The sequence below is a fragment of the Haliaeetus leucocephalus genome, unplaced genomic scaffold, assembly GCF_000737465.1.
Source record: "Haliaeetus leucocephalus isolate CR32 unplaced genomic scaffold, Haliaeetus_leucocephalus-4.0 Scaffold526, whole genome shotgun sequence".
In the NCBI taxonomy this organism is placed as follows: Eukaryota; Metazoa; Chordata; class Aves; order Accipitriformes; family Accipitridae; genus Haliaeetus; species Haliaeetus leucocephalus.
Genome location: NW_010972962.1, coordinates 21,218 through 46,212, shown reverse-complemented (window position 1 = coordinate 46,212; position 24,995 = coordinate 21,218). Strand labels below are relative to the sequence as shown.

General features: G+C 35.7%; 1 protein-coding gene across 1 annotated transcript in view; it reads right to left on the bottom strand.

The window, feature by feature from the left end:
* LOC104837413 (usherin-like) overlaps positions 1-24,995 on the bottom strand; it is a gene marked incomplete at its 5' end in the record, with an annotated part of 349,356 nt that overhangs the window by 305,131 nt on the left and 19,230 nt on the right. Inside the window, 5 exons of the mRNA XM_010576524.1 lie at positions 262-420; positions 4,488-4,651; positions 9,802-9,985; positions 15,594-16,235; positions 19,458-19,653. Of these exons, the coding sequence (XP_010574826.1) occupies positions 262-420; positions 4,488-4,651; positions 9,802-9,985; positions 15,594-16,235; positions 19,458-19,653 (1,345 nt within the window). The remainder of the gene's footprint in view (positions 1-261; positions 421-4,487; positions 4,652-9,801; positions 9,986-15,593; positions 16,236-19,457; positions 19,654-24,995) is intronic.

The window sequence follows — 24,995 nt, the reverse complement described above, 5'->3', positions numbered from 1 at the left end:
AAAAGTAAAAAATTATCAGCCGTTTTGGGTGACTCAGTTTGCCAGATTTTAGACTGGGGTATTCATTTCTTTCAAGCAAAATTAATAACACAGAACAATAACTCACTAAAGGAAAATAGAATAATATATTCAAAATCACAGAGAATGATAATGACAGAAACAAGAAATGATTAAGAAAAATTGCATATATATATATAGATAGATATGTACACACACACAAAAACACAAAATCTTTGATGTCATCTTACTGTAAATACTTACTGTAAGGGTGGTAGTCTTCAGTCCTATAAATTTCAGCCTCATCCCTATACAGCTGGTAAGTAAGCCTGTTAGAATTTGGAGAGTCAGGGGAACTCCATGAAAGACTGATAACAGAGGAATTGAGAACTTCTCCTGTAGGAGGAGGTTGCTGGAATGGAGCTAAAACATACACAAAAACAGAGGATGTAAAAATGAAGGTAATCAATAATCACACAAACTTAAATAAAAATGCAAAGTAACTGCTAAGTTTTCTGCAAAGAAAAACATGCAGTCACCCAGGCAAGACATTAATAGACTAAACTGATCCATCCAAATGCTCTCCAACAAAGCTTTTTATCCAAGTATATGAAACAAATTTGTACAGTTAAACAAGTGACAAATAAACTTAATCCCTCTTTCCCCCCTGAATTAAAGCAAGTACACCACAGTTTTCCAAACACTTTTTTTTTTTTTTAAATTTACTTCAAGATCTCTATAAAATGGGAACATGTTTATCTGGTCACATTATTGAAGTCTATAGTTCAATTATAATTTATTTTTTCAGAGGATTCATTCCATTTTAGCATAGGCCAGGCATAACTTCCTCTAATAGAATAGAAATGGAAAGTCCAACTAACTACAAATTTTACTGAAGCGTTACAATAAGCCTACTTAATCAAATGACAAAAAACATAAAGGGGCAAATTTTGAAGGTTATTCAGGCAATTCACTTCCATTTGTTTCCAATGAAATTTAAATCAATGAGAGCGAGGTGTCTAACATTTTAAGAAATCAGCTTGAGATTCTTATTTACCAAAATACTACTCTGCTATCACCTCCATTAACTTTGGAAAATGTGCTACTTAATTGCACCAGTATCAATAAAGAGAACAAACCTGAAGTTCACAAGCCAAAAGTCTCACGTTTTCAGAAAGACCAAAGTCCCTCCTATCTCTCTCTTGTAATTCAGCTGTATGACCATGGTCCTTTCTAAGATGATGGCTATTACTCAGAAATTAAACTTTATATGCATAGATACATGCAAATAAATATATACATACCTCTGCACATAAATGTATGGTTTTATGGTGGGACTTGATGATCTTCAAGGTCTTTTCGAACCTAAATGATTCTATGATTCTGTATTTATGATATTATTCAAGTCAGAGCATGAGTCCATATCCTGCTACAAGATCTCCAGCCAGCTTGTTATACTAAGGAAAGCACAGCTCTCTGACCCTCAGTAAACCCTGCATTAGCACGGAAAAAGACTGGTCTGTTTTGGCAGCTAGTAATTGCTACAGCTTGACTCAAAGGCAGACTGTGCCACTTCCCTACCCTCCTTACCAACAGAGGAGAAAACCAGGGGCGTGTGGATCTAGAGGAAAACATTTTGCTCCAGGAATAAGAATAGCTGAGGACAGTACAGAAATCAGCATTTGGAGTAAGCGACCTGGAGCTGGATCCAGAACCACCCGATAAGTTTTTCTGCCTTATAGTAAGCATTATAAGAAAATATCAACATCAGAAGCATGTGGCTTTTCATTAATTTTTTCTCCTTCTGTTGATAAACTATCATCATCTTCATTACGTGGATATTTGCTTAATATATACAATTCACCAAAAGTTAACTACCAAAATCTTTTCAGCCAAGTTGCAGACAGGAAACGACACGAGGACCCCAGGCCACACAAGTGATAGATGTAGAGACTTACGCCAACATCAGTGGGTCACATTACATAAGGGGTTTTAATAGAAATCTAAAATGTGAGTTGATGCTCGCTATTTAGAGTAAGGTAATGAAAAGCCCTGCTCCTACTGCAGTCTCTCAGCCAAGAAATAGCAGAAAATATTTCTAGAATTCATTGGATTGAACAGAACACATAATCATCATCTCCCATTAGAAAGCATAGTTTGTTTTCCTGCCAATCTAGAGGTTTTGAGTTCAGCTGAGTTACGAAGTGAATGCATGCTAAAGTGTCTACAGGAGTAGAGTTTGAGAATCAAAGGAAATAAGTGCTCCTAAATCCCTTTGGCATTTTTGAAAGTTTCTCTCCATGTCATACATGCTCTACAAGACCTGAGCAATCATAGAAATTTACTGGCAAAACCTTCATTCTCCATTCTCAGTCTCACACTATTGCATATTGCTCCCACATGTCTGCTGTTTTGCATTTTAGATGTGTAAAGCAAAGTACTATACCTCAAATTTTTTATGGAGCATCTAAGATACTGTTGGGCAGAAAAACTGAAAATAGCTCTTTTCCTGGAAGAATGTTAGTTGGACAGTGACAGCAACTTACGTTTGCTTCCCGTGGCAAAGACTTATAACCAGTAATGGTGTGTATCAACAAAATACTGTTCTGCAATGAAAATAACCACAGATACCAAGCTAGGCAAAGCTCTGTATCTGTGCAACAAGTTAAAATGTTTTGGTATGAATAACCAAAAGACTGCAATTGCTATATCATTTATGTCCAGAAGAGGACTCCGCTTGTCATTTAGAATACTGCCTGATGTATTTTTTTCTAACTGAAATCTATGATATTATTTATCTATGTCATATTATTATTAATCAATTTTATAGTTGAATTGCCATTGACCTTTATCCAATGTATATCCCAACATAAATAAGTAGGCTGGTTTATGTTTGTAAAGCACTTTGAAGATGAACAGCATCATAAAAGTGCCATGTATTATTATTATTATACATTCAGTTGAAACATCCTACATTTTTTAAAGAAACAACAAGCCAATCAACTATCTGCACAAGGAATATATACTATGCCCTCTACAGAAGAGTATGGGGAAAAACAGAACAAAACTGTATCTAAACACTTCCAAACTTTGAGGGAAAAAAATCATCTTTGGAAACAAATCAGTCTCTTCATTCTATCCCATGCATATTATTTGAAATTTAAACCTATTTACAATGAAATACAAACTGGAATCAAAGTGAGACCAGTCTGTCCTTGTAAACAAACTCTTTGTGCATGTACACCTCTGCTTGCAAATCTATAGTGTGCACATACCACAACGATGAATATCAGACAAATATCTATACAGAATACACAAAGAAGTGTTTTGTTGAAGGTGGATGCAGAAACATACTCCAGAGATTACTTGGGAATGTCTAACCCTGTAGTTGCACACAACATGGCTGCCTGAGCTAACTCTCACAGTAGGACCAGTGTAGCCATTAGTAATTAGGCTGCCAACAGAAATAACCAATTAGCATCTGCAGAGTTCCTCATTCACTGGTTACATGACTTCCAAGACTGGGCTGTTAACTGTGTACGGCAGTAAGGTGTGTCACAAAAATGTAACATGACTTTTTCAGAATTGGCTGAGGTCCTTCCCACACAGTTTGGCATTGGATGGTATGATGTCCTCAAACCCGTTTCTGAACACTGACCTGAAGACAACCTGGAAATTTAATTTTCTTATTACATATATTTTTCCTCTCCTTCTTTAAAATTCCTGCCAGGTTAGAGACTGTGCACTGGTGAGCAAATCTGAACATTTAATTTTGACTAATCATGACAAAGGCTGAAATTGTGACATCTCTTCATAACCAGACTCACTGCAAGGGCAGAAGTGCAGATGTTCCGTTGCAATATGTTTCATTACAATTCATGATCTGACCCTCAACATAGCATTAGCCATGCCTCTCATAGGCCGATTTATGACTCTGTGTTACACCATATCGCATATTTTCCCAAACTGACTGAAAAAAAGCCCCAGGAGGAGAAAGGCAAAGCTACATTGCACCGAGGAGCAGATTTTGAATTAATCACGAGGAGCAGGTCTTCAACAGACCTCCTGTTCTTCAGACTTTCTGAAGGCAGGTCTCCTGCCTCCTGTCAATGGCAGGAAAGGCAGCTAGAAAGCTGCAAGTTGTACAAATACTACTGCATTCGTGTGACTAAGAGGTGACCTCTGCATTGGTCGCTATAAAGAATGTGGTGGGAAGTGCAAGGGAACGATGGGCCATTACTTCTCCCCTAGGTTAGACTGCAAGTATAAAAGCTGTGTGTATGACACGAAGCACTCTGTACGTCCCTCTAGAAAACACTCCTAAGATACTCAGAATGAAAATCACCAAACTTCAGGGACCAGAAATAGGGGGTGGGCGGGGGGAGTCAAATCCAGTTTTAGTACTGCTGACCTAATTTTAATACTCACTAAATCAATGAAAAAAAACATTAATTTGAGAGACATGCTTTTAAGACCTAACATCCACTTACTTTTACTGCAGCCAAATAGGTTGTGGACATCCAAATTACTAGCATCGGGAACACAGTTGTCACATTTCAAGCCAGTTACAAATTGTTTACAAACACACTGTCCAGTAACAAGATGACAAGTCCCACTAATGGCTCCTGCAGGATGACAATTACAGTGCTGACATCTATAAACAAAAACAAATCAAGGAAGTGATCAAAACACATTAACACTTCAGTTAAGCACAGTAGGGTTTTGTTTAAAAGATTCTTGGGTAACATAATTAAAAAATCATAAACAGTTCAGTAGCCTGAGACACAGTGGAAAATCTATTAGCCTGATAAAAAAAAAGTAACTTACGAAAAAGGTGCCCATTATAAAAATAAACATTAACATCTCAGTGCCAGAATAATATTCTAATTTAGATAAAAACTGCTTAGAATTGAAGAACTTTTATATATATTGATCCATACACAATAATGGATAAAAATGTTTGGTAATAACCACATCATGCACTCAGTCCTGCAACACTTACTCACACAAGCATTCTTGCAGAGCTGTAGAGTTCAGTGATACGTATAACTGGTTTCATAGGTTTCTGCACAAAATATGCAACCTTCTAACTTACAGGAAACTAGGCTGTTGTTGAAAAAGAAATCAATTAATAATTTTTTGTCCACAAAGGCAACTTGGAGTTGAAAAAAAATAACACACTGTGAATAAAGGAGAATGAATGTAGACAAAAACCAGAAGAAAGAAAAAACTCAGATTAAAACAGTGAAAGGAAACAAAATAGCAGAAAAATTAATATTATAACAGAAAGCACGTTTTCCTGGCAGCCTGATGGACAAAATTGAAAATAACTAAAAAGAATATTTAATTAAATGTGTAAATTAAATAGGTTTTTAATTAAAAAGAACAAAAAATTTAAAAGCATTGGTATCACACAAATGCCACATTTCAATTCTGTAAATCGCTCTAGCATCAGTAGAGTACTTTTAGGATTAATTTATGCTTTGGCTTTTGCATGTGAAACCTCTTGCGATCAACTTGTTTTTCACTTGATATACTATTTCCCCACTGACATTCACTTATAGCAGGGATACCAATGTCAGATTATGCAAATATTCAAAGACTCAGAACATCTCAGAAGTTATGCAAAGCAATTTTTTCCTTACTGCAAATACTGTTAAGCTACCCATTGCAATATAGACTGCCATTATTTGTCATAACAGAAAGTCAACAATGGCAAATAAAACTTTGTACTTTAGATTCTAATTTCACTATGTTTTAATCGCTGCAGGCTAAGAGTGTTGGACTGGGAGAAATGTGGGACGTACAGTACAGCTAAACATACTGGGAAATCTACACTTCGCTCCACTTGCCCTGAGCTGGAAAAGTCCAATTCTCAGGCATAAGCAACACCAGCCTTGAGGGAATCTTAAATTACTCCAGATGCCAGGTCCCAAGATGATGAAGCAGCAAAAAGACCTTGGAGAAGCCCAAGGGAGAGACAGCCATGCTATGTCCCCTTTGCTCTGCTAACCCTAAGACTAGACGAGAGTTGTTGATTTATATTTGGCTGATCTTCCCTTGGCCAGTTTCACCAGAGCCAAGGAAACAAGTGGTGGTGCCTCTACACAAGTTACTTTGCCATTTTCCCAGTCATCACCATCACCTTGGTCCATCTCTTTCTATCTATACAAAGGCAGAAATAAAAGTGAGTTCAGTTCTGTTATAGGTATCGGTTTTTAAGGCAAGTGAGAGAGGAGGGGAGAGTGGAAACTGTTTTCACATTAGGACACTAAAATTCAGGTCAATAATCAGTGAAATAGTCATTAAATGTGACAGATTTTTAAACAAGTTTAAGAAAACTCTTCACATACATTTTCTGCCCAGAGCTCTCTGTATTAGAGTTCCTTTACTCCACAGCAGCTCGTGCTGTGTGATCTCCTGGGTAATCATTCAACACCCTTAAAAAGGCTGATAAAAGCTAAAGCTGCAAAATAAGCTGCAAATTTGTTTTATGGACTAATATCCTTTTGGGAATAAATAAAATACATTCTCTCTTGGAAACCACTATACTGTAGTTTGCTCTCTTTTATAGTCAAGAGAAAAGGGCAATTTTTTCAAACTGTATTAAGTCTTTTCATCTGTACATCCAAATCCCCCTTCCAATAGAGGTTTTGTTTAGACTATTTAAATGTCATGACTGAAAAAAACAGTTTAGTTAGAAAAAAAATGAAGACAGAATTATTTGCTCAGTAAGACAATACTTTATTATTTCATAATTTCATTACACGATGATATTTAGTACATATTTAGTTGGGGGGGTTGGGGGTGTTAATAACAGTGTCTCAATAGAGAAACTGTAAAATACAAGCTTCTCTTACTGCTCCTGTATATTACTGCACCTCTTATGAACAAGGGTGCCCTGAGTATTCCAGTTTTCATTATCATTCACACATGAGACAATCAAACTCACATAACACATACAGTCACAGTAATAGTTTTCAGTGCCTGGCAGGGTGGGGCTGCTTCTTTCTGCTTGTTGCATTTTCTTCTAAGTATAAAAAAAGTGTAGGCTGCCTATCCTCCACCTATACTGAATTAGGTTCCAGATCCTGCAAATGACAGCACACATGTCGTCATATTCTGTTCCACAGGATTACACATTATATTTGTGTAATCACATGCAAGATTTTCTGAAACTGCAGAACACTAGAATTGGCTTTGTTGTTATGCATAGTTCATGCTTTTCAGTTGGGATTGAGGATACGGTCAGTTAAAAATTTAAAAAAAAATAACTCATTCTTTGAAACTTTTAATCATGTAAGAAATATTTTCAGCATTCTTGTTAAATGCTACTTCTTCAGGATACTCTAAGTCAAATATATTTGAGTTTTATTAAAACGGAATTGTATATAATCAAGGAAAACAGACTTTTAAAACATGGAAAGAGAAATGTCAGGCTAAGATGAATTGCAATATTGATTTTGTGAGGATAAATGGTTTTTGTAATATTAATATAGAGAAACCTTTATTACATTGACTCTCTAGGTGCAGTTAGAGCCTCTCCAGCAATCTGTTTAAAATCTTCATTTTTCATCCTTATGGGAAAACCTCACTTGCTAAATGGATTTCATAAACAGTAATCTGTCAAGATATATATATAGATAAACAATTTGTGATGTTCATTGACCAGTTCATTATAGTAAACAATACAGAGGTAAAGCATTTCAAATGTGTACCAATGCCCACAACCATTACAGATCTGTTCAGACCGCTGCAAACACCCAGTATTTCTAATTCTTTAATTGCCAAGGAAATTCTTCTGCTTCATAAGCTGAAATGCATTAAAAAATATGGAGTTCCTGTTTTATCTCAAAAACATCACAGAATTAATCAGCCCACATATACATTCCTCAGAGTGGGAGAATTTTAAAGCCTCACAGTCTCAGTGTGTCCCAACTCTTGCTTCTTTTCTGCTATTGTGCCAAGACAGATACGTCTTTGCCACTACAGATAGCTCATATCCTTTTCATTCTGTAACCACAGAGTCCTTAAAAGACACTTGGAACAAGGATGGTTTAAATGACTTTGCAACTTTATAGAGAAAGAAAAAGCATATTACTCTTTTTAAGAAGATATTAACAGTTAAAGAAATGGATTAAAATAGATTAACAAATAAAGACTTGGATTATCATTTTCAGTGGATAAATGTTTCTGCCTGAGGAACAGAGGTACATTGCCCAAGTAGACGATAACCGAAAGGAAGCCAAGCATATGCAACACAAGTTAATCATGTTAATGTACTACCAGAGCAGTCTTCAATACTGTCATGAGGATTAAGTAGTATTAAGGCATTAAAGCCAACTCTGATTCAAATTCCAGAACTGTAAAAAACTTTCTATCTTTACAACAAGATCTGGATCTAGATAATTCTAGATATTTTCACATTTTGAATTTCAGAAGGCAGCTCAAAATGCAGGTAGTTGAAGGCCAATATCTACTTCAGGAAAGCTATTGCTTAACACAGACACAAACCTCTCCATTGCCTGCTAAAACCTGGGGCGGGGGGTGGGGGCACGAATCTATTCCAAGTAAGTAAAAAAAAAAAATCATTAATAATAAGGAAAATATATTTTAAAAGGAACTTTAATATTACACAGATTTTATTCCTTACCATTAGAAACGACAGGAAGTGAAAATAGGAAGTCCTTATTCCTACAGATTACTTTATGGCCATTAGCAGATGCCTCTGTGACCCACAACAGTAAAAAATAATTTTAAAAATCTCCTAATGAGTGACAGTAACATAAAAGTTAAAGTGAAAAATCTGCAGAATAATGTCAAATATATGCAAGGCGACACTGATAATCACTGCCTTAAAGCATGTCTACCCCACACTAGCTGGGCAAAAGGAGCATGGGGAGGGAAATGTTGTACAGGTTTTGCTTCTGCCTGTGGGGTTTTTTTTTAAAGGCAAAAATACTAAATATAACAAAACAATTTAACACCATCAGTCTGCATGAAGCTATGATAGCATTAGAGCTGTGCAATCTTTCTGGACAATATTTAAAAGGAAATTGAGATTGTGGGGATTAAGCAAGAAAGATGATCCTGGAAAAGAAAGATAGAGCAATAGTTGGAATAACAATGCACTACCTATAAATACATTTTCCCCCTTACATTCCAGGGAATATATCCATATAATTTTAGTGTACCTAGATGCCCCAGGCTACATTAGATAAACAATTTACCCTGTGGCACATAACTAAATGCTGAAAAAGAATACACTGCTTCAGAAAAACAGATTTTCAAGAGGAAAGTTGCTGTGCATATTTCTACTGCTGCTGCTAGAAGAAATTTGGAAAGACAGAGATATCTGTAATTTTTTTACTTTTTTTTTTTTTTCCCTCCATTGAAATATCTTCCTGAGATCTTCAAAAGCATTCACTGGTTATAAGAATGGCACATTATGTGCATTTTAATAATCAATGATTAACACCTCAGAAACAAACACATCTTACTGAAGAAGAGGACACGTAAAGAAAACAATTACCAAATAGCTATAACATTAGATAGCATTAGCATTATACAGCTTTCATGTTGTTGCTACTTAAATCCGTGGCAAAACTTCTATTTCCTTCAGCTCGTGGGAGCACAGAGGGTTGTATGACGTACCACAGGTAAATCAGAGTGCACACGTGAAGTCAAAGAAGTATTAATGTAACCACAGCATATCTTTTCACTGTCACTAAGCTTTCAAATGAGCTACTATGAGAAAAATGTAACTCAGAGGTTATAAGTGACCTGTAAAAAAGAAAGACTCACCTCCCTGTGACAGAGTCAAATCCAAAATAAAGTTCTTCGCAACGGTCACATGTCTGTCCTGTTACAGAGGCATCTTGGCAAATACATTGGCCAGTTAGTTTATCACAGATCTGATTCACTGAACCAGTTACGTGGCACAGGCATGGCAGACAGCCCGTGACACTCAATGGAGAAAAATAAAAACCTGGAAAAGAAAGCGTTTTTGAGAATAGACAATATACAAAAAAGTGAACACAGTAAGATTATTAACAACTTGTGCATAACCGGGGATGAAACAACGGAACCAAAGCTTAGGTAACACACACATCAACCCAAAGCAATATAGTCCTCCTGCAGAGCTGAGCTTCTAAATCTTCTCATGGGCCCTTTGTAAAGCTATTATTCATCCTCCAGTTGCCAACTCCGATTCTTTATTCTCTCTGTTCAGACTTTATTTTAGACAGAGCAAATGCAAAATAGGGGGAGTACATTAATGTGTCTGCGGGACAAGTAAAGACCCAAGGACATGAGAGGTAGTAATGAATGCACCACAAGCAGCAGAAACAAAAATAACATATGAGAACAGACATTTGTCCATTCTTGTCTGGTATCTCATCTCTGACAATGGCCAGCTGCAAAACACAAGAAATGCACATATTTTCTTAAAGTCTCTCTCTCAACCAGTGGTTGGCTTAATCCTTGAAACATGATGATGTTTCTTGGATGGAAAAACTGCATTCAATGAGCATTCCCAGGTCTACGTAAAATTTTATTTTACTCTTCCTCAACATAGAGCTTGTATCCTACACAAATACTTCTACAGAAACTAATAAACTGATTTTAAAAAGTTACTTATGTGCTATTAAAAAGTTTTCATTATGAGTCCTATCCCTCTGCTCCTGTATTATTTCCAATTATGAACCGGAGCATTCACCTCACCTTCCCCACAGTATATACTATCTTTCATCCTATTGTCCTCACAAGCATTCTTTATCTATGCAAGTCTCTAACACATTACTGATAAATACAGTTAGATAGAGTTTATACACCTCTAATCTGGTCATTGAAGAACTTACCCATTATTCACAGCCTCACCTGAAATTCCAAACAAAAGAGCTTTTATACACATTTTTTTAATGATGCTGTACCACTTGCATAATCTATTTTGCTATGTATGGACTTCTTCCCTTCTTACTAATTTCTTTTCTATATGTCTGATGAGAAGATAATTCAAGTAATGGCATACCAGTAAGAAATATAATTACATAATTTTCCAAAATCATTTTATATTTTTACCTGATCATTAACAGACATTTAATTGGTTTTTTTCACACAAATTGCTCTGCTCTTTTTTTTTATTGGAGTGGTACAGTTGATTAAAAATGTAGCAATGTATGAGAGTCCTGCAAATGACGATGGTGACACAGTATTAACTGGCACTAGTCAACTGCAAGTACCTATCTTTGAACATCAATCCTAAGACAGGGCCATTGATAGGAGTTTCTATCTCTGTCAGCTGATTACTATTCATTATTATTGCACAACTTCAACAGAAGAATTTCAGCCGTTACTGAGATATGCTGCATTTACACAGACTTCTCAGACACTTTCCCTCTCTCTCCAGGTAAAGTTCAATCAGTTTCTTCTTAGTCATGTTCTCAGTTACTGAATCCTTTTCGGTGTCCAATAACTTCCTGATGTCCTGCTTTATAATGAAGAGCCCAAAATTGTATTGTAACATGTCATATCGCCCAATGCCTTATTATTTATTTTGCCCTACAAGAGATAGCTTTATATATACACCCCTAGGGTGGTATTCTCTGTCTTTGCAGCAGTGTTGCACTGTGAGCTCATATCCAAATAGCAGAGGAACTAAACAAATTGAAAACATTAGAATTTTACTGCTCAAATCTTTGTTCAAGTTTAGCCTCTGGTCCTCAGTGAGATAAATCTCAAGTGGACAGTGAAGTGATATCAGTCTCCAGTTAACATACATTCGCATCATAAAAACCCATCCTGTTGGCACTTTATTCCAGAGAGGCCCCGAACTAAGCCACCACAGAGACTGAATAGCTTGAAGTTATTAGTGAGGCAGCATGTATTATCTCCTACTGCAGTTGTCTGCACAGTACAGTGCCCATCCTGTGCATAAATAGAGGAGACCATTTCCCAGCAATGTCACTCTTGAGCACAATGAACGACTCCACTCAACATAACAGGAAGATAGGAAACAAGTTTAAGCCTGGACTCCTGCAGAAGGTCAAAGCACTTCTTCGGGACCCAGTTTATAGTTGCAGTAAATGATAAGCACTCAGGCTAAAACAGATCCTTGTCCATCTGAAATTTTGCATGAAAAGAATGTCTAAGAAAAGACTATAGTGGGTAAATAAGCACATGTCTAGAAAACAAATTCATTTTAGCTGAGCAGGATTGATCACTACAGCATACATTGGTTTTGTCATAGCAATGAAATTCATAATTATAAAGAACCTATACCTTAATGTTAAACATCCTGGTTCTCCTAATGTCATACCGCCTAAAACCACTGTAGAGCAGGGAAGGATTTGGTATGTTTTTTTTATAATAATCTTTTAGAAATGCTCTAAAAGTTTAACTAAGTTTCTGGATACTACCACCATTGTAATTTTTTTTCAGAAGTAGCAAGTAGAAATAAATTTTTTCTTAAAAGCAAAAGTGAGGGATAGGAAAATGGGAGAAAGTCCTTCCCCCAACTAATTTATAAGTAAATTAACATGATTAAATGTAGACAAAAAGAGAAGAGACACTGGATTACAAATTCATACTGTTTGTCATAACCATTATTATTATTTACTTCCACCACCTAGAATTTGGCAGGAAAGAGTAAGAAACAACTTAATGCAAGCTTAATTTACAGCAAGGTTAGAAGGGCTCATAAAAGTTGCTTTATGAAGGATCCACTGTTGTGTAATAGAGCCAATTTCCAATTTTAAGACAGCCGCTGCAAATCTCTACAAGATCTACGTATATAACTAGTATTATGCTTATTCTTTTTCAGATTTTTTTCAATTCAACCATAACTGATCACATTTGTCAATCAAACATACTCTTCAAAAGGAAGAATGAAAGTCATAGCAAAGTATTCAGCTTCCTTTTTTAATCATCCTCTTACTCTTTCTCCCACTGTATAGCTCATGGAAAGGGAACACCCAAACAATTCCTTAGCACTTTTACATGCTTCCCAACTATGGCGGTAATGCTTGTTTCTTAACCGCAGTCTGTGCTTCAAGACGCACTGCTAACAATACTGACAACGTTGTCACAACAAACTCCACATACTTCTGGCCCAGAAGAGAGGTAGTATGTACACAGAAACTCAGTATTGGTGCCCTGCCACACATCCTACATGCTGCTTTACATCTTTTCAATACTATGTACCTCTCCATGAAAAGCTGTGGTCACTGAGTAAAGAACTTAACAAAACGTTTGGGTTTTTTCTTTACAGCTTTGCTGCTCTCAGAACAGGACTGAAGACCAGTGTTGAACAGGATTTATATGGCACAGAACCCAGTTGGTGTGGCAGCACAGATCCCAGTCGGTGTAGCAACACAGTCCTGGAATGAGGTAGGGACAAACTTCACAACTATTTGGGGGCTGGAAAGATCTGTTTTCTACCACTGCAACCCAGGACATCTCAAAAGCAAGTTTATATACAAGATAAAACTACTCTTTCATTTGGTTTCATGCTAGAATCGAGTGCTCATCTCTTTGCATACACCATTAGTTTAAAAAAAATTTAAATGTACAGAAATCTACCAAAAATGTTACTTGTATGAGAACAAACTACAACACAGGAGGTCATGGATACAGCCTAATAGATAAAACGCATGGCCAAATGCTCTAGAAAGATTTGTGGGGTTTTTTTAAAAATCTCATGATAAAATAATTTCCCAAAGTTATATCCAGCTTGAATTTTCTCCATTGGCAACTCTTCCTGCATTAAGATTTTGGTAACTTTTGGAAACCTCTCAAATTTTATCAAAGCTCACAGAAGATATGCTACAATGGGATGTTATTTTAAATACCACTATCCATGACAGACCAGACTTATAATTACACAGAATAAACAAACAAACAAAGATATATGACCTGTATTCCACTAAGGAAACTCTCACTACAGAGATGAGATGTCCCAATAGCCTAAGAAGTCCTCAGTATGTTTTTAGGGCTGCCAGTTTTAACTAATTAATTGTGTGCTTTTAATTAGGCCATACTTCTACAACTTAATACCAGTATTACGAGAAGGTTATACTCACCCCTATTTTACGGAAAACTCTCCTTTGGAACATACAAACAAAGAATATTTATATAAAAATTGGATATATTAAATGTCTAAATGAGCTCACACTGGGATCAACACTAAAATGTCAGTGAAAATACTGTAGTACGTTGTGCTACGCTAAGAGCGGCACAATGCTTTTACAATGATAAGGTTTTACACTTTCACCTCCAGAAGAGAGCTCAGCGTTCAGCACATACATGCTTATACTTATTACTTAGAAAATTTAAAAATAATTCTTACAGCAAGATTGTTCTGTTTTGTTTTAACAGGAACTATTGTGGAAGTATTCCTCTGAGTGCCATGTAAGCTTTTCTACAAACCAGTCTTTTCGTACTATCAATTAAACCTTTTTAAACCATTTAGTTCTGCATAAACCCTGGCCTTTCTTTTTCAAGGACAAGGGCGGTCACTGACTCAGGAAGCCTTGACATCACTCCTCTGCCGATCTCTGATTAAGTGGCTGCTGTAGAGGGTTAGCAGGTCAAATAGCACTGGAGGAGGAAGTAAGAAAAACAGAACGCTGCCTTATTTATTAGTATATGTACCTAAAATAATTTAAATGAAAGTATTTTTAAAAATACTTAATGGAGGTTAAGCAGCTTTTTTAACCTCTGTTCAAATTATTGAATGGCATATTAAAACCAATGGAGCTATAATGTACCTTTTAATGTGACCTGCTACTTTAATAAATTGCATATGTATTTAACTTGAACTAAATCTATCTGTTTAATATTATTACTAAGGGTAGGTTACTATTACCTATAGTTTTACTTTACCCACCTACTTTTTAAAACAAAAACATTAAAACATAACTACAGAGCTTCCCACTTACAATGCACATTTACACTCTGTTTACAGTAATATGGTACAAAATCTTGAACTGATATGTAGCAACTGCAGTATCACCCACTTGTAGGGCCGAACTGCAAGCAGTCCTTGTGAAAGCCAGCACATCCTCAACGCAGCAAGGCAGGTGAATGCTTTTTAAGTGGCATGTTTGCCAGTCTCATCAAAGTTTAAGCAACCATCTCCGTGCCTCCCACCATGCTCAGCTTTATGCACGAGGTACCCTTCCTGAAGAGCTTGCACTCTGCCTTCCAAATCCACATTTTTCATTACAAGGATAGCTGCTGTTCATCAAACTATGCTAGTTTATCTCTTATTCAGTGACTGGGCCATTGAGGATTTGTATATTTTTCTCAATATCTAGAAGAACTAGGCCTAACCTTATTTTGGACATGTTGAAACTGCAGTAATAACACAAATTATACAACCTCTGGCAACAGAATAAATATTTGATGGCGGTCAGAATGTTAATACTTCCTTCTTGCTCGTACAGTTAGGAAGAAATGGAAAAATAATTAATAACATAAGCCAGAGACATATCAGACATGAAGCTGTCTAAACACATATTAAAAACTGTAGGAGCTATGATCATATCCAACAAAGCAAAACTTAGTACATCAAATAGGTTGTCTTCCAATTTCCTTACCTGGTTTACACTCATTACACCTTCTCCCCTGATGCTGAGGCAAACAGACACACTGTCCAGAAACGTGGTCACAAACTGTTCCTGCCAATGTGCCCAGAGTGTCACAGTCACAACGCTGGCAGCCGAGGAGGTTGCTCATGCTGAGGTTGTACGTATGAAGCACGCACTGACTACACTGAAGGCCAGTTACACCAGCTTTGCAAGGACACTGTCCTGTTGATTTGTCACAAAGCAGAGATCCGCTTACTGTACCTGCCTTATCACAGTTACATGGCAGACAAACAAAGGAATGATTTTCTTGTACTTTGTGGTAGCCATCTAGGCATTCGTCACATTGTCTTCCTCCAATATTTGGTCTACAGGCACATTGCCCCGTCTTCGCATCGCACACGATTCCAGAAAATGACCCTGCAACATTACATTCACAAGCCTTACAACCAGCTACATCCAGCCCATAAAAGTTGTCCATGCAGGCGTCACAGCGAAGCCCTTTCACTCGTTCTTTACAATTGCACTGCCCAGAGAGAGGGTTGCAGAACTGGTTCACTGAGCCATGGCTGTTGCACCAACAAGGCTCACATCCATCTTCATTAGAATATCTGAGCGCTTTAAATCCAAAATTGCAGCTATCACACCTAAGACCTGGAAAGAGAAAAGGTAGTAATAAAAAAAAGCTGAAAAGCTATTAATTTCAATTTTTAAAAGGGATAAGTATACTACACTTGGGGGGAAAAAAAAAAAAAAAAAGAGAAAGGAAAGGACTAATATTCTTCACCAGCATAATTAACAGGAATGACAGGGCTGCACAAATCAATTGAATAACAGTGGCATCCCAAAAATCTGTTTACTTTTCCAATTTGTTTCAGAAGCGATGAGTTTCTGTTGGCTTCTCAATACAATTTAAGATACTTCTGCAAGAGATTCTTTGTAACATTTCTAAGACAAGCCAGAATTAATCTCTTTGTCCCCCAGAACAGCACCTGTTGCACAATCAATGCTTACGTGAACTCTTCACCCTCTATCACAGAAATGCAATATACAGGGAATTGCACTGGGGTCTCAATCTGTTCTGATAACAGATTTATATATTATATTAAAAACATTAAATATACTCCAGGACAACACAAGTTAAGACTAATTACGATGAATGACTTAACACTGTACTTCAGTTTTAACATTGCTTACATTTATGTTAGTGTTTACTGTTAGCCCTTACTGAAAGCAGAAAATATTTTCCATAAACCAAAATGAAATATTTTTTATCTAAACATATGATTTAGTTAACTTCTGCAGTACATTAAAATCTAAACTGTTTTCTTCATGCTTCATCCTGTAGTTTTATTAGCTTTGTTTTCCAAGTCATCGCTTGCTTTATCCCTGCCCCAAGGGATGGCATTTGTATTTTAGTTTATAAAATGTACATTACAAGAAAGCAAACGAGATTATTATATGAAAAATGCAAATTCACAGTTATGTATTTTCCCTTGCAATGGGAAAATCCTTCACTGTGAAGCCATCGCTTAATTGTTGCACACAGAAAAATATAAATACAATGTTCTAGCAAAGCATTGTCATCACTTAAATACAAAATCATACAAAAATATATCTAGCAACTTACATGTAGAAAAATAAAACTAAAAATGGTAGGAAATGCATTATACATATGGATAAAAACTCAAAAACTCCAACAGAAGGCAAGTTCCTTTAACAGTGATGAATGACTCACCTAAGGCATATCATTTAATTTCAATAAGGAAAATAAAAAAGGACCACTATTGCTGCAAATTTTAAAAATAACTGTATTGTTAACAAGAATTATGACTCATTTTGAACTATTAAAATTGGTCTACATGGATTCATATCATATCAGTTTTAAAAATATGCGCAGTGCTTATTTGAATATGCCATACATATTCCTGACAGGTAATCTATTCCTAACGATACTGAGGAAGGCCTACAGGGCATCACATTCAATGTTAACAAGTACAGGGGAGTTAGCACGCTTGGCATTTAATTCACATTCTTCTACCTTTTTATTCTAGATGAATGACCTACTTTAATAAAATTATTGGTGCTAATGTATTTTACTGGTGATAGAATCATTAGTAAGATTTAACAGTTGTGTTAACTCTAACAGTTCATGTTTCATAACACTGCAGTCCATAGTTGCATTTTTCTGTTATCATGTTTGTTTAAATAGATAAAATGGCAACAGACAGATTGCTCTAAAAACCAATTTAGAAATCCAAAGAGGAAAGCCCTTTGTTAAAGTTTGCTGCACACGTTCCAATATACAGAAGCTTATTTACAACTGGTTTGGAAAACAAAAAAGAGAATCCAGTCTGGAAAGAATTAGGTCTTTATCATGCAAACAAACGTTTGCATACCTACAGCGGCCCCACCATAGTTATAGATAAATTTCCAGAAAGCATAGATTTACACATTTTTTGTATTATTATTTCAGTGAAAATAAAAATAATATGTTGACAATCAAATACGTGAGAACCAGACTGTGCATTTCTTGTATACCAAACTCCCACTGAGTTAACAAAGGTTTTCACAGATGCAAATGTGAAATGTAGGCAAAGGATGTATAATTAAGAGTGCTCTGAAGTCCCTTTTATTGAATGTACAGAGTGGGTCTAAGGTGCACAGAGGTTACTTTTTACTCTTGGCACCCTTTTTATCGTATGGAAAACATAGGTACTTGGCATTCCACAGGAAAGAGGACAGAAACTGTTCAGGCTTAGGTCTGTTTAGAGTTATTTTCATTATTTGTTTTTATTTTGTATTTGCTTTTGGAAATTAGAAGAAACAGAGACTCACAATATTACAAGTAAGTCAATATTCACAAGTCAGTGAGTTATAAATTAAAATATACTTGACCATTGTTAATACAACCCACGACCATGCTTAGCTAAAAAAAAATAGATTACTAATTGTGTTAATAACAAAGCAGAAAAGGACCTCTTTTTTTTTTTTGAGATATATGTATAGTCTGAGACATGTACAGTTACCATGCAAGGCTCACTTTATCAGGAAATTCTCCTTGCATAATATTCCCATACATCAACATTTCAAAGTGTATTACATATACTGTGTATTTTGGGCACTTGATAAATTTTGTCCTTATGTGGCTGTGGCTCCCCTCAAATATGCTGGAAGTAATAAATTGCTATAATCAAATCTAATTTCTGAAAAATACCTGTGGGAGTAACAAACAAAAAAGCACGTCTTGTAAAAAAAATGATAAATAACACAGAAGGTAGCAGTTTATTATAATCAGCTTGGCATTGAATTACAAAATTAAAATTATGTGGCCCTTGATAACTAACCCTAGCTATGTACATGATCTGTGGAATTATGTTGACTTATTTTGCATTTCATAGGAACAGTTCAAAGAAATATAATAGAAAAAAATGGATAGATTTATCACAAAGGACCCTGTAGCACAGAATATTTTGAGAAAAAAAATCCATTTATTTTGGTCTATTAAGAAAACTAGCATGGAAACGATTTGCTTAGAACTCATTAAGTATAAAACATTTTGAAAAAGTGTTAATTTCCTAAAAGAAACATCTATGCAGTAAGCAAATTACATTATTTCTGTGACTTATTAGTGTGGAGCTATGTAAGCTAATGTAGCTATGCCATAAAGAAACTTCTAAAGGGTTGATTAAACTAAGCTTCAAGCTGTAGTTTGATAGAATTATTAAATTAATAATTTTTCAACAGTTAATTTCATTCATTTTTATAATCTGCCTTCAGCAAAGAAGTTTCCTATACTTTTCATTTAGAAACCAAGTGTGTTTTATTTCTAGAGAAAACAAGAAAAATGGCTCCAAACTCTTGCATTACACATACCAATAACATTTGCTTTGCACTTGCACTGGCCTGAATTTTGGTGACAGGTAATATCTCCATTGACTGTCCCAGAGGTATTACAGTTACAGGGACTGCAGCCATCAGGGTTTGATTGTTGTAGATTGTAGAATCCTTCCTGGCACTGATTGCATTGTCTGCCAGACACATGTCTCTTACAATTACACTGGCCTCCAATCTAGAAAGATACAAAATATTATCGAATGATGAACATATCTATTTTTAGAGGATACATTCATTAGCAACAAGAATGGGAGTATGAGTTCGGGAGGAGAAAACTTAAAATGGAACAGAAAAAAATCAGCCCGTGTAACACATACTTTTTTAATTTGTTGACAGAGAGAAAAAAGAGAAATATTAAACAGGGTGTAACTATCCAATTTTTAAATAAAGTTTAAAAGTCCTGTTCTTTCAAAACAAAAGGAAAAAAGAATTGAGTAAACAATGTGGCAATATTTACCATCTGGAGAGAGAAAAATGCAAAGAATAATTATAAAATTGCACTGTATAAATGGTGACTTCTGTTAAAACAAACAGTACTTTTCTGAATCACAGTGACTGCAAAACGCTATCATTTTCAAAGGTCAAGTTTTGCACTTTTTTGTTCAGACCGTATGTTTGTTTATCTTAGTGAAAATATTAGTTAAATAAGAATGAAGCAAAGTTGAAAGATTTCCTTTCTGATTACTCATCGAAAATAAACTTTCTCTTCCTTTACAGAAGGATGTGACCCAACAGCTCAGTACCTGAAACCCTCTCCCTCTTTTCTTGGTGCAGCTGGGATCCAAGCATTCCACTTCAGTGGTGGGATATAAAGGTCCTCTCTTACTCCCTGAATGGGTAGCATTGCTATTTGGAAGGACCTGAGGCATCCTTTGTTATGCCTGGGCCATGATCTGGGAGTACTTGTCTCACATCTTGTGCAAGATTAAAGGGCTCCTGAAAAGCTATCTCAATTTCAAACCTCTGAAAGCCAGAAAAAAAAACCATTCTCTATATATTCATCACTTTCTGATATGGTGGGAAAACTGATTACAGGGAAAGGGCACTGGCACAGGGATGGGGAAATGAATGGAAGACATCAGTCAATACACAACATAGATGAGAACAGGGAGTCAAAGCAACACAAAGATGCAGATGTGAATTGGCAAAAGATTTAGGATTCATAATCAAGAAACAAAACCTAACTTTTCTAACTCAAGTGTTCTGGGGAATACAGAGATGGCAGCAAACAAACTCTGTTATAAGTAATTTTCTTTGGGTCAGTGTATTCTTTTCAGTGCAAATATTTATAAATACGAAAAAGTACAGTGATTCAAAACTTGTTATTCATGTACAACATCAACAGCTGTAGTTCAATTTAGTACTATGTAGTATAAGTACTATTATGTAGTATTTTGCTTTTAATTAGCTACCAGAACAAAAGTTTCTCTTAACAGTTGTCTTTTTCACCTTAAACCTACAAGTTAAGCAAAGCTGAAACAACAGGAGAGTCCTGTGGCATTAGAGACAAAACTACTTGGAAGTTCCACTGAAAATAAATGTTATTATCACACCCTGCAGTCTACAACGAAGCTCCAAGCTTTATTAATACAAGGTAGAGTATTCCAACATCTAATAGTAAATTCTCAGTGCAAAAAACACTGAATGAAAGTTAGAGAAGCATGTATTCCTACTCCTTCCTCATAAAAGGATTCTGTAGTCCAATAAAACCTCTTCAATATGCTTTCACGATAGAGATCTATTACTGACGTATCAGCTACATTCTTCAGGAAGATGAAGATATTAAAAAGGCAAGAAAACAATATTTTATAAAAAAAAGGCAAGACAACAGCAAGTACAAAAAGCTGAGTTAAGAGACAACAATAGCAGAAAACACAGCAACAAGGATTTTCAAGTTACTCCCTTTTAGACTGGATATGATCTAGATATTTGGTTTATTATAAGACACCCAGTCATGCATCACAGCCATTCATCAGAGAACTCACATGTGAAAAGCAACTCTGAGTGTAATCCTAAATGAAGACAAATACCTACATTTTGTGTTAGTGATCATAGCATACCCAGATTACACAACAGCAAGTATTATAAAAAGGTAACTCACTGGTACTCAACAAACATATAACTCATACCCCAAAAGACTTTAAAGTTACTCCAAAAGCTACCACATGAAGGAAAGAATTACATGCAAAAAGCCATCTTCAAAAAGTGGAAATCACATCAAAATAAGGAAGTTAAATAAGACAGGATAACCACCACCAAATTTTAAAAGCAGAATAAGGCAATACAAAAATCAGCTTTTAACGAGAAACATGTTTAAGGCATGAAGGAAAAAAAAAAATTTTTTTTCAAATGTCAGAAACAAAGGAAGGCTACCAGAGATTCAATGAGGGCAATAAATAATTAAGGGGTATGATTAGCAGATTGAGAACTTTTCACTAAGAGGGAAGTGCAGCATCAGTACAGGTTGCCTAGAGGGGATGTGGAATCTCCATCCCCAGAGGTATCAAGACTCATCCAGACAAAATCATGACTGACTGGATCTAGTGCTGACAGCAATCCTGCTTTGAGCTGGAGCAGATGACCAACGAATGCTTCTACGATTCTGTGTAGCATTCAGGAAAGGTAGAACCACAACAGAGATTGCAAAGTATTTCACAGCTGTTCACTATGAAAGAGGTGTAACCATTCTATATTAAGAATGATTTTCAAGACTGGTTTCAAACCAAAATGTCGGAAGGAAAAGTTTTTTAGCAAAATCTCATCTGTTGAAAAGTGACTACACATGAGTCAAGAGTTCTAGATGAACTGAAATATCAAATTACTGAGTCATTAATTACTTAAGTCAACCTCAGTAGAAGAGGAATAAAACTATAAAAGTTACATCAATCTCCTCAAAAGGCTGTAAGGAAGCTTCCGAGATCTAGACTAGTAGCCTTTTTCTGTACAGAGCAAATTAATAGAAACAAAACCACAAGTTTGATATATTGGAAAAGATTAGTAATTTTTTTTGCAAAGAAAAATCATGCTTCATGATTCTTCTACATTTCTTTAGGTCAGCAACATCTGGAAATAGCTCATATACTGAACCAAACGGATGATCAAAAAGTCAAATTAATTTCTACATTAAGAAGTACAAACTTAATGCCTGAGGAAAACCAATGCTGACTATAGGTAGACAGTGATAAGTCCAAAATTAGCTATTATCACTCAAGAAAGGAGCTGTTAAAGCTGCTCCATTCCCCCTAAAAATCATTTGAAAGCTCTGAGGCAGTTAAAAAGGCAATACGAGTACTGGAATTATTAGCAAAAGAACTGAAAATTATACAGAAAATGTCACTCTGTCACAAAAATTCATTGTGTATCAACATTTTGCACAATTTGTATATCTGGTTACCCTCTCTAAAATAAAAGAGGTCACAGAGTGAGTAGAATAAGCAAAGATACAAATGCAAAGAGAATAATAATAAAAAAAAAAGACTTCATTTTGGAAAGAGATGACTAAGATGAAGAGAATACATGTCTATAAAATCATGAATGGCTTACAGAATGAATATTCATTATTTCTCACAATATAAGAAGGAGAGAACACCCAGGAAATTATCAGAAAGCAAACTTAAAAGAATGAAAAAGTACATTTTCTGTACTCTTCAAGTATATAGAAAAATACCCTTTTTTTAAAGTGCAGTAAAAAATGAGTTAGATTAATTCAATATGTGGACACCAAACATGACAAGTCAGATGAAACCCCAGAGTTTGGCTCCGGTAGTTCCAAACACATAAATAACTGGAATCTAGAAAAGTATATCACAGAAAGATCATGCTTCTTAACACCAGCTTCTGGTAACTATCAGAGAGGATACTATGCTAGATGAAAGTCTCATTTGATCCAGTATGGCTGTTCTTATCACAAATACATGGAAACCCCAGTCTAATTGTGAGCAGCTGGTAGCCATTTCCTGATGCAACAAGTGAAACGTGTAGATTACTGAGTGCCAAGAGAAGCAAAGAGCACCAGTATCTTCAGCATAATTTTAGGTGTCAAGCTATTACAAGAAGCAGTAATTTCCATCCCATTCAGTTGCAGAAAATTTATGTCCCCAAACTTTCTCTTAATAGGGTAAAAGAATATGCCAGAAAAATAAATATAACTCTTCAGAATGAGGGAGAAATATCTGGTCAGCTGAAGAATACAATTCAAATTTTCTCCAGGAACCAGCCAGTGAAACCATTTGGAGATTTCCCTATATACATTTCCTCCTACCTTGCTGTCATGTAGAAAAGACTTTTCCATCCATAATCAATACAACTGGCAACTGGTTTCCTGGTTCTAAAAAGAGTGAAAGTCTTTCATGGCAGTTAGAAAAAGGTATAGGAAACTAAAGTTTTTGTTAGAGGGAGGCTTATCAGATTGCTGCTTAATAGATCTGAAAATAGGTTTATATGTACCAGATTAGAGGATCTGTAAATAATCCACTGACATTCTTCCATAACACTGATTTGAAAGTTTTCTGAAAAACAAGTCAAGCAGAAAAAAGACATTCCTTAGACAAGACAAAAAGGAGACTCTGACTGTATTCACAAATGACTATTTTGTTTTTGTCTTCGCTGTAAGAGACTAGAAACCTTTCCATTCTGCTTCTTCAGCCATTTTCCATCAATGTTGTCCCAAAAGCTGGGTTCTTTTACCCGGTGTGCAATAAGCCAATCAATACATTGAGTTGATATACTTGTCTTTATTGCTGTACTGTAGTATAGGGTGCCAGGTGTCCAAATACCTGCACACCTTTAGAAAGAAAGGTTGAGGGTTTTATACAATTTTCTTACAAGGAAACTCATTAAAAAATTGTGATGGGCTACACAAGCTTACATAACAACAAGATCTTTTGAGCATGTCATGCTCTTGTCCAGTTCATTATACTAAGGTGGTCTGACATTTACATGCTCGTTATGCAAAAGTGGGTGTTGATTTTAGTATTCAAATTAAGCAAGGTAAGACAAGGACAGGGTCTTTATTTCCTTCTCATCCAGTATTGACTAATCCACCATCATCTATTCCTAATGAATAATACGTTCTCGGTTATACATACTGCACATATTCTAACTCTCCTTATCTTAACTTTACGTGATCACCTAGCAGCATCTCCAAGGTAATGCATTTCTTCATACCAACTATTTCAAAATTTGTTAAGTTTTGCCAACCTTGCCAGTTAATTCTGTGAGTTACTATAACATCAACATAGGATATCAAGATGAAATATATCTATTGAAGAACAGCCTCTGAAAAACAGAATAACAAATTCAATTATATAACTCCACTTTAATCCTGCCCTCTATAGTAAGCATGGGATTATAAGAGCCACGAACATAGCTAAGGGAAATATGCCACTGTAACGCACCCCATATTACACAGATTTTTTCCTTCATATACTGCATGCACTTCAAGTAGCTGTGCAGAATTTTAGAGAAAAAGGTGAGAAATATGCTCCAGATAAAAATAGTAGATGGAGGGCGGGGGGG